Source organism: Ophidiomyces ophidiicola (assembly GCF_022830035.1).
Source record: "Ophidiomyces ophidiicola strain CBS 122913 chromosome Unknown scaffold_3, whole genome shotgun sequence".
In the NCBI taxonomy this organism is placed as follows: Eukaryota; Fungi; Ascomycota; class Eurotiomycetes; order Onygenales; family Onygenaceae; genus Ophidiomyces; species Ophidiomyces ophidiicola.
In genome coordinates, this window is record NW_026054643.1 from 797,931 (window position 1) to 812,585 (window position 14,655).

General features: G+C 47.3%; 4 protein-coding genes across 4 annotated transcripts; 1 reads left to right on the forward strand and 3 right to left on the reverse strand.

Annotated features, from left to right (window-relative positions):
• Positions 1–254: 254 nt before the first annotated feature.
• Positions 255–1,901, reverse strand: LOZ57_001303 (uncharacterized protein; the record flags this gene model as incomplete). The annotated part of the gene is made up of 4 exons (XM_049250394.1): positions 255–520; positions 577–648; positions 710–757; positions 809–1,901. The coding sequence occupies 4 exons, from the start codon at positions 1,899–1,901 to the stop codon at positions 255–257; spliced, it is 1,479 nt and encodes a 492-aa protein (XP_049110754.1).
• Positions 1,902–3,116: 1,215 nt separating this feature from the next.
• LOZ57_001304 (uncharacterized protein) lies at positions 3,117–5,095 on the forward strand (the record flags this gene model as incomplete). The annotated part of the gene is made up of 4 exons (XM_049250395.1): positions 3,117–3,157; positions 3,226–3,629; positions 3,709–4,179; positions 4,248–5,095. 4 exons carry the CDS (start codon positions 3,117–3,119, stop codon positions 5,093–5,095), a joined length of 1,764 nt encoding a protein of 587 aa, XP_049110755.1.
• A 183-nt stretch (positions 5,096–5,278) lies between these two features.
• On the reverse strand, positions 5,279–6,771 carry LOZ57_001305 (uncharacterized protein; the record flags this gene model as incomplete). The annotated part of the gene is made up of 2 exons (XM_049250396.1): positions 5,279–6,650; positions 6,722–6,771. 2 exons carry the CDS (start codon positions 6,769–6,771, stop codon positions 5,279–5,281), a joined length of 1,422 nt encoding a protein of 473 aa, XP_049110756.1.
• Positions 6,772–11,757: 4,986 nt separating this feature from the next.
• LOZ57_001306 (uncharacterized protein) lies at positions 11,758–13,699 on the reverse strand (the record flags this gene model as incomplete). Its single annotated transcript, XM_049250397.1, has 4 exons — positions 11,758–12,264; positions 12,337–12,534; positions 12,599–13,073; positions 13,137–13,699. 4 exons carry the CDS (start codon positions 13,697–13,699, stop codon positions 11,758–11,760), a joined length of 1,743 nt encoding a protein of 580 aa, XP_049110757.1.
• Between the last annotated feature and the right edge of the window lie 956 nt (positions 13,700–14,655).

Genomic DNA, 14,655 nt, shown 5'->3' on the forward strand with positions numbered 1-14,655 from the left:
ATCAACTGGAGATTTCGAGACCTCAATAGAATCGCGAAATTCAGTGGCCAACACGTGATAAGTAGTCACCTATAAATGCTGACTAATGCCATAAAGAATATTATTACTAAGCAATAATAGAACTAGCTTTAAGTAGCCCACTAAACCAGGAATGGCAAAAGCAACTTCAAGGCCCGAACTTGTGAGTCCAACGTGGGTCAATCCAGCAATACAATCCAAACCTGTGATCTCATGCTGCCTACCAGACAGAGAATTCAGATTTCAGCCTCTGAATTTTTTCTAGAGTGTCTTTTGGCTCGCTCCCAGAGACCCTTGGCCTGTCTCCGGAGGGCCGCTCGCAATGAAGGCATCTCCAGAATGAGGCCATCTGCGAGAAGGTCTTCCGCGGCACAGCCCTTGGTGATTTCCTTATACCAGCTCTCAATTAGTTGGATCAAATTTTTTGCTGCCTGATCAAGCTCGGGCCGTGTGTGTGCCAAAAGCTTAATTGTAACCGTTCCGTTGTCTGGTTCAATTTCGTCTGTTGCTCCATTAGCAAGTTACCGAGAAAAATGTGTGTATTGTCGCATGTCTTACAGTGAACGTTCGATACCTGTGCTATTGCTTTAACCATCGCCGTTCGCTCGCGGACGAGCTCGGTAAGCGTGGCTACCCTCTCCTTAGTATTTGTCTCTTGTCTCATATAGGTAGCAAGATATCAATGTCTTACCCGGTAACTCCTTCAAGGATATGTCCTTCCAGTATGCTCCGTGGTGCACTTGATATATTGTTAGGCACTTTGTTTTTCTATAGGGGTTTATTTACTCACACATTTTGAAGCGCAACTTAATGGCAAGGACTGTGTTTAAGGTATCTTCGTACCATGTTATCATCAGTTCGCCATCCTTCTCTTTGAATACCCACGGATGTGCATATACGCAGGTGTTTCCCAGATATGTTGGATGAACATCTGCCGGATCAAGTATCTTTGTTATGTTATACGGTCCTGCAACATCCTTAGCATATCCAATAACGATCTTTGGGTTTGTCGACTGGATTGCTCCGATAAACGCCCAACTATAACAATGGCCAAAGATGTCCGTTTTGAAAAAAGAACCATGGGAAATTCCAGAAAGAACCGGTATCATCCCCTCTTTTTCCTGCGAAAAACTTTCCCCATCCCAGAATTCGTATAGTTCAGGCTGGATCGCGTGCCAGATTCCCACCCGTGCAAGATATATATCTTCTTCGAGCCGACCCCAGAGATAGAACCAATTCGCTTCCCGTACCGCGCAGAATGTGCCAAATGCCGGCTCGCGATGGTCGAAAATCACCGCCCCCCCCCTGATTCGTTCGCTGATTAACTTTCCAGTCTCACGGTCAATTTTGACTGGAATTATCCCGGTTCCATAGAAAATACGCTCCATGCCTCCTTCGTCATTCTCCTGTTCGATCACTTTATTATACCACAACCAACCTTTTCCTGGTGGAGTGGTTTCACATAGTCCTCCTTCTGGTGTAAGGATGACCTTGCTGTCGCTCCGAGCTTCAAATTCTCGCTCCCCCTTTGAGAGGGGTATAATGGGCACCGGCAGTCCATTTGGCACATGGGCAACCTGGAGTGGACTTTTATCCGCGTCCAACACAGTGGCGCTAGAGTTATTAAGAGTATCGACGGGATCTCCATCCGCAGTTTTCAGGACAGTTTCTCCAAAAACATAGAAAGGAGTTCCATCCAGAAAGAGTGACTTTGGATTTGTCTTATACTCTGCCATGCGGTACTGGTCGCTTATTTCACCGATATTATTGGCAGAAATCAAGGTTGATGGGATCACAGCGCGATACTCCTCTCTACCGGCTGTTACCACGATATCACCACATGGGAGTGAAACTCGCCGGGTGGTGTGAATGGGAATTGACATTTTGAATCTATTCAGGGTCAGGTTATCTTGTTGGCCATATGCTGAGCTACTCACATTGTTTCTGCAATGGTTCAGCCAGAAACGACGCGTCATCCAACTTCTGGTAGCAAACCAGATATTCTGGCTGCAATAACAATGATGATCTTATCACAATATCAACAAGATGGTCAGCAGGAAATATAGACCTTCACAATATATGAAAAAGCATCCAGGGGAAAACAAAAGGTGGAATCCCTGGATGCGGGGAAAGGTGTTTGTTTTTGTGCGCTTGTAGACATGAGATGTTTTGGTTTCAATATCCCCTTAACTCACTTACTCGCGGGTCTCCCCGCAACCAAATGATACCTTGTCACGTTACTTTGTTTCGACCCCTTTTAGGAAACCTCTCAACAGATGCTTGCGTGGGAAGACGATATAATTCAAACAGTGGCAATCACAGCATTGCTGTGCTCCATAAGTGTTCCTGCTATTTCATGGTATTTGTCGTTGTACATTCAGCCCTTTCAGCATGTTCTAGATACCCGCAGCAACTTTCTTCTGTGTCTTGAATGTAAAAGCCGTTGTGCCTAATCTACTTCAAGGGCCAGCTCTATAGCTACTAGATAATATGGCCAGTATCTATATATAGATGTATATACCTACAACTACTATTTAATCTCATTGCGTAAGTCCTGTAGCCGGCTGGTGACAAGACACTATATGTTTGCGCTGTTTGCCTGCATCGCATCTGAATGCCAAACCAGGGAAAGCGCCGGGTATTTCCTTGGATTAGAAGGGTATAGCGCAACTGTCACGTGAAACAGGAATGCGCCAGAAACCCCCAAATTTGGCCAAAAAACCATTAAAAAATGGATGGAGTAGGAGAAAACAATTTCTATATATATAGTAGGGGAATTGCAAGAATGTAGATCTCTTTTTCATATGTTGTTGCAACACCTCTGGGCCTTAACTACTCCGTGCGGAGTACACCCTACTTAAAACATTAACCCCGGAGGCGCTGCCTGGCGACCTGGGCAGTGATTGGTCCCCGGAAGGCTGGCGCCGGCACCCCCGCATTCTTCTCGGCGCAACAGCTCCAGTCGGACGAGCCGCCGAGAGCATCGTATAAGAGCTTCCGGCGCTCCTTACCCGGACACTCTCTTTACTCCCTTTCCACACATCCTGATACCACACCTGCCGTCAGATCTGCCGCCAACCCATTCTTAGGCAGTCATAATGCTTCCGCCGTTCGATTATTTCCAACACTGCCGAGCTCGGTAAACCGACCCCCCCCCCCCCCCCTGGCGCATAAGCTGGGATTGCTAACCGTGTCCTTGCATACCAGCGACCTGAAGCAGAAACAACGAGCTCAGCGATTTGCCAGTTTGCCTGCTGCATACCACGCTGCGTTTACAGCTTTCGATAGATCAATCATCGCCGCTCCCATTGAAGACCTCGTTGAGGATGTGCAGAAGGGCACAGTATCGGCACGTGCCGTCCTGCAGACGTACGGCAAGGTTGCTGTCAGAGCGCAAGAGAAAACGAACTGTATAACCGAGCTCCTTATACCAGAAGCAGAGAAATGGGCAGAAAATGAAATCAACCTGAAGGGCCCTCTCGCTGGCATTCCTGTTTCGCTCAAGGACAGCGTCCACGTTAAGGGATTTGATACTTCAGTAGGTTATACAAAAAACACAGACCAACCACTTGCGGAGGATGGACCAATGGTCAAACTATTGAAAGATGCTGGTATGCTAGTTTTTTTTTTCTCTACTACAACGCAGCTATCTGGAAAACTCCGGAGTTGACTTGTTTATTCCCATGACAGGTGCCGTTCCGTACGCAAAGACAGCATTACCGATTACCCTGTTATCCTTCGAATCAACCAATCCTCTGTGGGGTGTTTGTCGAAATCCGCATAGCCCCGGATACTCGCCAGGTGGTTCTAGTGGTGGTGAAGGTGCCCTTCTTGCCATGGGTGGCCGCATTGGCATTGGCTCTGATGTCGCTGGGTCTGTTCGCGTTCCGGCCGGGTGGAGTGGGACCTACTCCCTTCGATGTAGTACAGGTCGTTGGCCTAAGGCGGGAGTAAATACCAGCATGGCTGGGCAGGAAGGTGTGCCCAGCGTGTTCAGCCCAATGGCTCGCACGTTGAACGACCTGACGTACTTCACCCGCGCTATTATTCAGATGAAACCCTGGGAATACGAAACCACCGTGCATCCAATCAGCTGGAGAGATGAAGAGAAGGAAGATGCGAGAACGAAAAAGCTTAGGATTGGTGTCATGAAATCCGATGGTATGAACTATCCTTTCTGGTGTATATCTCTCTTTTTAATCAAAATATCCTAACGGGAACGTTTTTAGGAGTTGTTCCACCCGCACCTGCCATTGCTCGGGCTATTGACTCTACCCGAGCAGCTCTTACTGCTGCTGGCCACACTCTCGTTGATATCAAGCCACCTTCCACCGCCACCCCATTGATCGGGCTTAACCTTGCATCCCTGCTTCTCAACTCTGATGGCTGCCAAACCTATAATTCCCACATGCGGACTGGTGAAACTACTGATCCCGGTGCTGAACATCTTACTACATATGCCAACCTATGGAGTCCATTCCGCTACCTTTATTACCTCTACGTCCGCTATATTAAGCGTGATAAAGTTTGGGCCTATCTCCTTAAGGACTTCCGCCTGAAGACATCGACTGAACTATGGAAGCTTGTCGCGCAACGTGAAGCCTTCCGTGCGACATGGCATGCTTGGTGGAATGCCAAAGAACAGAACTACGACTTTATTCTCTGCCCTGTGAATGCTACCCCTGCTCTTCCCCACGGTGCTATGCGTGATGGTTTTAGTTCGTGTGGTTACACTTTCCTTTGGAACTTGCTCGACTACTCTGCTGGTGTTATTCCGGTTGACCATGTCGATAGAGTCCAGGACAAGCTTATGGCGCCTAATGGAACCCCAGCCAAGAAGAATACATACAAGAGCTGCCTCAAGGAGTTGGGCGCAGATAACGCTGTGTCTAGGGGAGCTTGGAAATACTATGATGCTAACGCTATGCATGGATTACCTACTGCGGTACAGATCGTTGGGCGAAGATGGCATGAGGAGAGAGTGCTGGGCTACATGGAAGCCGTAGAGAAGGCATTAGAGCAGTTCAAAGGTCCAAGTGGGGGAGGTAAGTATCAACTTCTTGAACTCGAGGGTTGATAAGTATAGACGTACATATATACATACGTATATTTATAACCAGGGCTAGTGCCTGCATACTTTACTAAAATTTAGAATTTTGATATTTTGTCCTAAGATCATCTAGACTCGTCCCAAAATGGATATGTATGTCGCTACACAGCTCCTGATATAGAAGCTACTTTGTGTATACCACAAGTACCGTTATTCACGACTTCTCTGTTCTCGTCCCAAAGAGTCATATGCCCGTTCTTGTCCACGTAAAGACCCAGGGAGTAACCTTTCCGTATCACCAACACCACTTCGCTTACTGCGTCCAGACGCCCTTGGGCCAAGTATTTTTTTCACCTGCTGCCGGGTAAAAACTATCAGTGATCCTCCAGCAACTGCCCCCACGCTTGTTAGTCCAATGTTGACCGGTAGCGGATTCCCTTTCAATATCTTCATTGTTAATATGTCTAACGGGCTTTGCAAAAAATTCCCGACTCCAGCAAGACAAATCATAAGTCCATATACTTTTCCAAATGTCTGAAATCCAAATATTTTAGCCGAATAATCTGAAATCACGGAGTAAAAGTAAGGCCTATAGAGCACAAATAGAATTATATTTGCATATGCAGCTGAAAAGCTATGTGATATGCAGCCCAGGATTCCCACGAGCGTAGCCCCACATACGAGGAGGGTGAGGGTGGTTAGAACTGTATAATGATCAAGAATGATGCCTATAAAAGGAATGGCAACAATACCTCCGATAGGTAGGAAGAAATCAAAGAAGTCATTGAGAATTTGTGCCTGGCGTTCCGAGGAGAGGAGATATTCGTATTGAGGACGGATAGTGGATATGAAGTAGTTTAAACGGAGCATTTGAATAACCGTAAAAAATGCGATGAGAACAAACCAGGGAGACCGCATTTGTTCAGAAGCTGAGGATGTATGCATGGCGCCCCAGGCAGGATCGGTGCCTAGTGCAGATGTAGGGCCGTCCGTCAATCCACTTTTATTACCAATAAGACTATTAATTTTGGAGACCAAGCCACGGTATCGACTGAATGCTTCTTCGGAGCTGCAATCCTGCGCAGACTCATCTTCGGCTAAAGTCTCTTCAGCATGCTGGAGCAACTCCCTCGCAGTGCTATAAGACTGGGAAGGCATAAGAAGCACTTGGCAGGTCAATATGAATCCCGGCACGCACAGGTATATTAGGAACAGCGACTTTATGGTAACGGTTCCATTGGCTTTCTCATGTACCAAGCGAAATTGGAGGAAAATTCCACTCGAACAGTCAAACGCACCCATGAGCATGGATAGAAGAAGACCCGAATTTTTGGGAAACGTATTTGACAAATGGAATGAGGATATGAAGATAAATGGACCGCCAATTGAGAGCAAGGAATAGCCTGTTAGATATCTGTCGTAGGGAAAGGAGCCAGAATATGCAAATATTAAGGCTCCCAGAGCAATGATAATGCTTCCAATAGACCCCGTAGCTCGTGGACCACATATATCTAAAATGCTCCCGACCGGAAGTGCACATATATTCGTAGCAACTACCGCAACCGTAAACATAAAATTCAATCTGGTGTGGCCAGTCAGATCTTCCGCCAGCAAGATGCCGTGATAAATTGTGGACGGCAAAGAGGCACATACATACCGTATTTCTTGTTCAAAACAAACATCCACTTTGCGTTGAAGCTCATCACTTGTGCAGTATTCTCGATATATCCCCTCTTTGATGAGAAGAGGTTTCAGTGCAGCATATCCAAATATTATACCGGCTGCGAGCAGACAGTACAATGTTGCAACGCATATCTGCACTACTCTCTTGTGTTAGCCAGTATGTATGTATGTACTCCGTATGTATATATATATACCTACATACTCCGTACTATAAAGGTTCATACATAGAGGGAACTAACAAATTCTTTTCCGCTTGCTCACATCATAGGCGCCCAGAATTGGAGTCTTCTTCCATCGACGGCATTCCATTAGTATAAAGCACAAAACATCACAGAATCTGCTGGAAATCTGAGATATGGATTCTTAGAATAGCTTCCAGTAATTTTTACTTGTAATCATGACATGTGTGGGTAGATGCAGGCATATATTTAGCCGTCAAGTTTGGAATGTCAAGGGTTGGGGATTGTAAAAAATTTGAGAATAAGATGTGGACCAACAATTATTGATTTGGTGCTACAATAGGTGCGATAGAAGACATGTCTGACCCTCCCAGATTTCGTTAAAGAGATGGGAAGTGGGAAATGATTTCTCCGCCCTGGTATCAAAGTGCTCAAGCAACTGTACAGGCGCCGGAACATGTGGAGCACGGAGTAACTATGATGACTAACTAACTAACTAACTAAGCAGGAGGCTGCCTGTGGTCACATGCACGAGTTAATTATGGACATAACTACTCTGTAGTTACCTAACTAGCTAGTTACTTCGTACTCCGTACTCCGCACCTCTTCCGCTTACTCCTCTGTTTACCAACCTCTACTCCGTATGATCATCCTTAGGATCATATGACCGAGGGCACTATTCTTATGGCTTTAACCTCCTGAAAACTTGCCCTCCTGAATCCTCATCACTGTGAGTAGTAATATACCAGGGAGAAAAAACCAGCAAGCTCGGATCACGCTAAGACCTTCCCGTCCCCTTTCCAGCGCCGGCTGGGGAATCGCTGTACAAACCCTATAGCCCACTTAATATGGGTGACGGGCCGAAGCGGGTCGTATTTTCGAGCGAGGAAACAAGAGACCCAGCGTCAGCTTTGACTGAGGGAATAACTGTTGGGAACAAGCAACTTCATTTCTCCGCCACAATCACCTCTGGCGCTGTCGCCCGGCTCCTTAAAATTTCCCGGGTGTCAAATTTGCGATGCCAATGCACAATGGGATTCAATGCGGAGTACCGCCAAAGATACCAATGCCTCTTTAGGTACCAATATCCTCGTTATAATGGCACCTTAGCAGGTAAGGATAATTTAATAACAGATTAAGCATCCTTATCCGGCACATGTTAGCGCACCTTATCCACCATGAGAGCTCTTAAACCCCTCGCCCTAAGTTTTTGGCCTCTATCCTTGTCTCGGCCATGTTACTGAACATCACCTCGGCCTATTCTAGCTTTCTTACGGAGTACTGGCCCCTCTTCCTACTGGTGGCAGCATCCGTTAATATTTAGGCCTTGATTATGCCTCCAAAACTCTAACTAGTGGTAATCGGCTGCCTTTGGCTCCCAGTCATCTTACCACTACTGATGGACAATTAGTAGTGGTTTACGTGGAGGAGCCATAGATTGCGTGTCTAACTAGAGGATAGGGAGCCTACCTGATATGGGATGATTAGGTGAACCATAAAAAGGAGCAATGCTAAACCCAAAGTGTAATGAGTATGCTAGGCAGTGTCAAGAGAGTGACTAATGGGATAGCTGCCGCCAGACCTCAACAATTGTGTGTGTTATATCCTGGGTTACTATGCAGGTTATGCCTGTTTGGGTACGGAGGCCGCAGTACATCACTAGCCATATCCTGTTAGTCACTCTCTTGAACTGCCTGGCATAACTATGCTTTGGGTTTAGTGTTGCCCCTTTTCACCTAACCATCTTATATCAGTAAGGCTCCCTGGTCTCTACATAGTTAGACACGCAATCTACGGCTCCTACAACGCCGAGCCACGGCATAACCAAAGTGAGCCAAGTTACGGAGTATTATGAAAGGACTTGGCATAACTCGCGCTCTTACCTACTAAAGCTACCAGTCTGTACTCCGTACGGACTACAGAGTATAACCTGATAACATACGCCGTGGATAACTAATCAGGGGGTCGGTGTTCTCCTCTAGGAGGTCGGCATTTTAGCTTTGAGGCCCATCACTATCTAAGCTTATAGCCTACGGAGTTATTCGTGCGGAGTACCCCGTATCAATAATTATTAATAAATGATAATGATGGCCTTGTTGACTGAACCCTAGAGATGATTCGAAGTTCCCGAGACGGCACGCCAAAAAGGTCAACTAACTAGCCTAGCGACTTGATACCCCTTCGACTGAAAGTATATGAAGTAGTCAAGACGATTACCCACCCCCAAAATAATTACTGAAGCTCACCGAGCCGACTGGGTAAGGTTGGCCATTACGGAGCAAGCATCGGTGAAGAGCTCGGAGTTGAGGGGCAAATATAGGTAGTTTGGCAGCAAAAATATGATCAGTGACCCACATTGTTTTCGACCGTTGGTCTCTTTGGGTCTCTGTACTCCATACAAACACACATACAACCGGTGTACACTGCATAATGGCTTAACTGATTGTATGACCCTAAAGAGATCCGAACAAAGTGAGTACCACAGCACAAAATCAAATGTTAAACCCTCACATTCAAAATGCTACCATTATTTTCTAGTTTTCAGAGTGATTCCACATCAATTCATTCATGTCTCACCGGTGGACTTAAGATGGCTTTCACTGATGTAGCGCTACAAAGTATCTCTTGTCTAGATCGACTGAGCTTTTACAGCAGTCAGGTGAAAGCGTAGGTGGATCACAGCTAGTCCAAAGACTTTCTTGGGATAAGCACTTTCGCCGGTATGTATCTCCGAATCACGCCATTCCAGTCAATATCAAGAAGGCTCGGCGATTAGCATAGGGTGTGTGCAATTCTAGAGTCCCATTCCTACAGACCATTTTTTCCCTTTGAATCCAGTGGTCTAGCTAGTGATAGGAAATCTATATATTGCGGCTTCTCGCTCTTCAAATGCGGATTTTTTTTCTAGACCATCTCAGTCTCTTTCTTGTCAAGCTCCAGAAAACCTCCAGTCAAGCCAACTCCACCTCGTTCGAAGACAATCTTCTTCCAACACAATCATGAAATACCTGCTTATTGCAGCCCTGGCTGCCTATGCCAACCCCGCCAATAGACCGGCCAAGTCCCGCTGCCATCAATAGAAAACCTCCTGAAGGTGCAATCATCAATGCTCCAAGCATCCCCGAGCCTCCGCCTCTTCAGCCTCTGTCAAATTTGGGCTTATTGACCGATCCTTTGAACGCACACGCTGGAAGAAAACCCAGTGTTTTTGCCAGACAAGTAACTTCCAACGGATGGAAAGTTATTGAAACCACGGAAACGAAACTTGCAAAGGCCAGAATTCAAGCTTTGGAAAAAAAAAATGAAGCTCGACGCAGCCAACCCACCAGTGTTTGCAACGGAAAAGAACTGGGAGCGTACCTGCTTTTTCTATCTTACGTACTGCACCGCCTGGTCTGGGTTCTTCTATAAACATATAATGAAGGAGGCCACAAAGGTGACGGTTAGCTTTAGGAGAAACATTGATGCCCAAGGTTCTGCTCTTAACGATGCTGAGATCACCATCAAATCATCACAGTCTATCTGTTGCAAACGCAAGAACAAAAGGATGGACAGTTGGAGTCCAAGCATCTTTTGGTGGCAGCATCCGTGGTGTTGCCACTGGCTTGGATGTATCATCAACCTATTCAGACTCGACAGCAACAGGAACAACTACAACTTCAACAACAGAACGCAGTATTGTCTGCCCTAGAGGACAACGATGCTCGTTCCAAACTTGGAGTTTCCATGTTAGAGTTTAAGGAAAATGTGAACTGGTACCATGGATTGATTGTTCTGGAGATACAAATATGTGTACACCATTCCCAACGAGATGGTGGTTCAAGCACGAATACTGGGGTGCTTGCCCCCAGATGACGGGGCATTGGAGGAAATGCCTTAACCGATTCAACCCAGTGCTTGTGGATTGCGGATTCGATGCGCCAATTCTTGATAACTCGGGCAAACAATATGTCGAGCATCACACAATATCAGAAACGCGTATCACTAGCAGCCAGATACCTCGCGAGGGAGTGGACAGTGAGAGATGAAGTTGATATTTGTCAGACAAAATGGAGATAGAACAGATTAGAGCATCGAATATACAGTACTTGAAAATGTGTTGAACTTCATGTTTCCTACCGGTGCAACCCAAAGCTGGAGGTACAGTGCAAATATAGAAATACTTAATACATAATTCCTACCCGGGAAAGGATCACAGTATTGGGTGGGAGATTAGTAAAGAGGTAGCAAATTCATCTATGGCCCGTATCTGTATAACTAAGTGGTTTGTATAAATTTATTAGCATAGGGTATAGCCATATGATTGCCGGGCACTTTTCGCATCCTAGCTTCGGACGCTATGGATGTTCGCAAGGGAAATTAGCGGATATGCACGTTTGGCACAGATGCCAGCTAATTTTATATTCCGGGTTGAGTGATATTTCTGCATCTTTTCCGTATTAAAAACAGCTGCTGTCATTCACGAACACTATCGGCTATCGTCAAAGAGGTATGGGGCTCAGAAAGGGATTGTGACGGGGGGGCAGCCGTTGTATAAGCAATGTTGGGCCAGAAAGCGGCGCAGGGCAGTGGCGGCCAGGCAGGAAGTTGAGAGCAAAGGAAAGCCTGCAATCCACTGGATGTGCAGTTAACGCCAATACATGATCAACACCATTTGTAAAGCAACGCCCCTTCATTTGGCTCGAAAAAAAAAGGAACTGTGTGACTAACCTTCCCATACACCTACCCAGAGAAACGTACCCATCCAAATGGTCATGAAGGAAAAAAAAAAAACTTGAAAAGAGGTTTCATCGTCGGTAAACAAATACCAAACATTTGGCCAAATGTTCAAATCGATACTTTATGCACAGGACATTCTGCCTTACGCTTAAACCATCCGGTGATGCAGGATTTATGGAACTTACAAAAGCAGACTAAGCGTGAAAGTTCCACTCCAACTTCATACTCCTCCATACAAATGGTGCACTCTTGGGGCGCACCATCTTGCCCAACGCAGTCTTTTTCAGTAGCTTTGAAATGGATCATCTGGTCACATCCCGCAGGAGGCGAAGGAGAGCGACCGGACGTCGTTGCACGAGTCCTATGGAAAATTTGGATACATTCGCGGATGTGTGCTTCTCGTTGGGTTTCACTGCCACCTTGGTTGCGGGGTCGGAAGATATGATTGCATATTGGACAGGAATCATTTTCGTTAGTCGGCCGTCGCTGTACTGGCGCTGGAGGAACAGGAAGAGGCCGATTAAAGTCAACCCTGTGGCGCGAGCGGGGTTGATGAAAGTGGGTTTGGTGGTGTAGCGGCGCCGAACGAGCCGCCATTGGACGATTCGAGTAGTCCTGTAATGGGTGTCAGCAGCGCGGACAATACAAAACATCCCCTACAGGGATACGGTGGGTGAAAATGCTTACAGGAGTGCTAAACGGATAATACATAGGGAGGTTTGGGATCTGAACAACAGTATTTTGTGATGATCCGTATGTACCAGCCGGAGCAGGAACAACAGGGGGGGGCACGGAATGGCCAACAGATGCTGGAGGCTGTGGTCGCTCGCCCTGCATACCTGCTAATGTTGGCACCGGATATGCCTCGGGGACAAAGGGCTGCTGCTATGGTAGGTATTAGAGATGGTAGATACGAATGTCTTTAAGGCAGAGTCAGCTTGGAACATACATTGGGGTTTCGCAGGCCATGTCGTATGTTTCGAGTCGCCTCTGGGCCAAAAAATGAACGTGTTTCGGAAGGAGAATAAGGTCTATGGAATTGCGGTAGAGCTTCGTATAATCCAGGATTGCGGACAGAGGGTGGGAACATATGGCGATATGCACCCCTGGCCGTGCTGGATGGGGCCGGGAGTGTCTGAGAATCTAACAAATTGTATTGTCGAGGAGGGTCCGGGTTCGGATCGGGGACACATGGGTTACATAGGCGAACCTCCTCCCCTCCACCCAAAGCTGGGTTTGCAAGATCATTAGGCTGATTAGCACGTGAAGAACCCGATGGCCTGCGTGCAGAACTTGCTTCTTCTTCATCATCATCACCTAAGTCGATGAGGTTCTCTGGGGACCGATTCGATGAAACAGGGGGGGATGCCGGTCCGCGAAAATCAGGTGGAGGACGCACGATGAACTGCCGCGGAATAGTAATCCTATGAGGTGAGCAAGAGGCGCAGACGACACGGCCGCATTTTCTGCAATGATGTTTCCTATACCAGAAACTGAACGCCGCCCCGCAGATAGGGCAGTTTGAAACTTCTGAGTCCGGCTGCCATTTAGGAATACTCCAGTCCGAGAAGCTTCTTTCTCGCTGAAGTGCTGGATTATAGGCGCGTGGATTGGCTGTTGGGTCTTGGAAAAGAGGGAGATGATTGTTGGTATGAGAAGGCCAAAAGTCCCACGTCCGTGTTCGAGGTCTAACAGCGGGCTCTGGTTGGGTATTGGGAAACACGGAGGGGCCTGGATGTGGCTCTTTAGGCTGTGGCATTGCGTATCCTCGTTTTCGGCCGTTGGAATTTCGTGTCTGGGTTTCAGTAGGGGAAGAATGGTCATCTAGGAACTCAGCCAACGTCTGTTGCGTAGGATGGATTTCTTGCAGATCCTCCTCGATCATCGGCGGTATGCTATGCTCTGGGCTGTCGCCTGTCAAATCCACGATGGGAGCCGCCGTGATACTCGCCGAGCTGATCTCTATTCCCCCACTAGAATATCCTCGAACTCGACGGGGGGCATTGCCAGGGCGGGATCCGGAGCTCGACGGGTCTGTAGGGGACGACATGAGGTCGATGATCGGCGGCGAGGAGTCAGGAGGTAGCGACTGCAAAAGCAGAAAACCCTCAGAGGGAGACGAGATTAATCTCCGTCGTTTAGCCGAAGGATAGTCATTTGCTGCAGGCGTGAAATATTCCAGGATGACTGCGGAGCGTGACCTGTCGTCGCGCAAGGAGGGGTAGGCTTTCGAAACCAAATAGCGACACGAAGGAGAGGGGGTTTCGGTAGGAGACGGTCGACGAGAGAAGGCCAAAGAGATCGGTTGATAGCTCTGCTGCAATAAGGAGGGTCTGTCGCTGGGCTGGAGGATGGGCGTGATGGCCGGAGGTAGTCGAGCGGCTTCAGACGAAAAGTGGACGATCACCAGTCGAAGACGGCGGTGTGTTGCCACCCAGGCATAGCTTGGCTTGTCTTTGGGCGCTCTCTACCTAGCCGGCGCACCAGGGAGACGAATAGGACACAGCCTGCAGGCAAGCTCTCTGACGTTGACTCTGGAGAGAAAAAGAACAAAGAAGAGGGGGCGCCTTTATGATGCACCGTCATCCAGCTGTTAACCGACTACATACTCCGTACCAGGCTCTCGCTCGAAGTCAAAGAGGATGACTTGCTGGCCAGAACACCCAAAGTCTGGAGAAGACAGAATTAGCTAGGTTTGAATTATTTGCTATATTATTAACGCTGTAGAGCGTATTAATGACATCCTCCCATTGCAAGAAATCATGACCATTGACCATCGCTGGAAACCGATATTTATACAGGAGGCGGAAGATGATAGAACTATTCAAGGAAACACAGGCAAACGACGCTTCCAACGCAAACCATTTTTTGAGAAGATAACCAGGAAGAAAGAGAAAGGAAAATGGAACCCAAATTTCGGAGATAGCAAGCAAGTTGGCAACTCAGCGCGCTGCCCCCAACGACAGGGCGAAAACACCCAAGAACAAATATCAACAACGCTGGCAA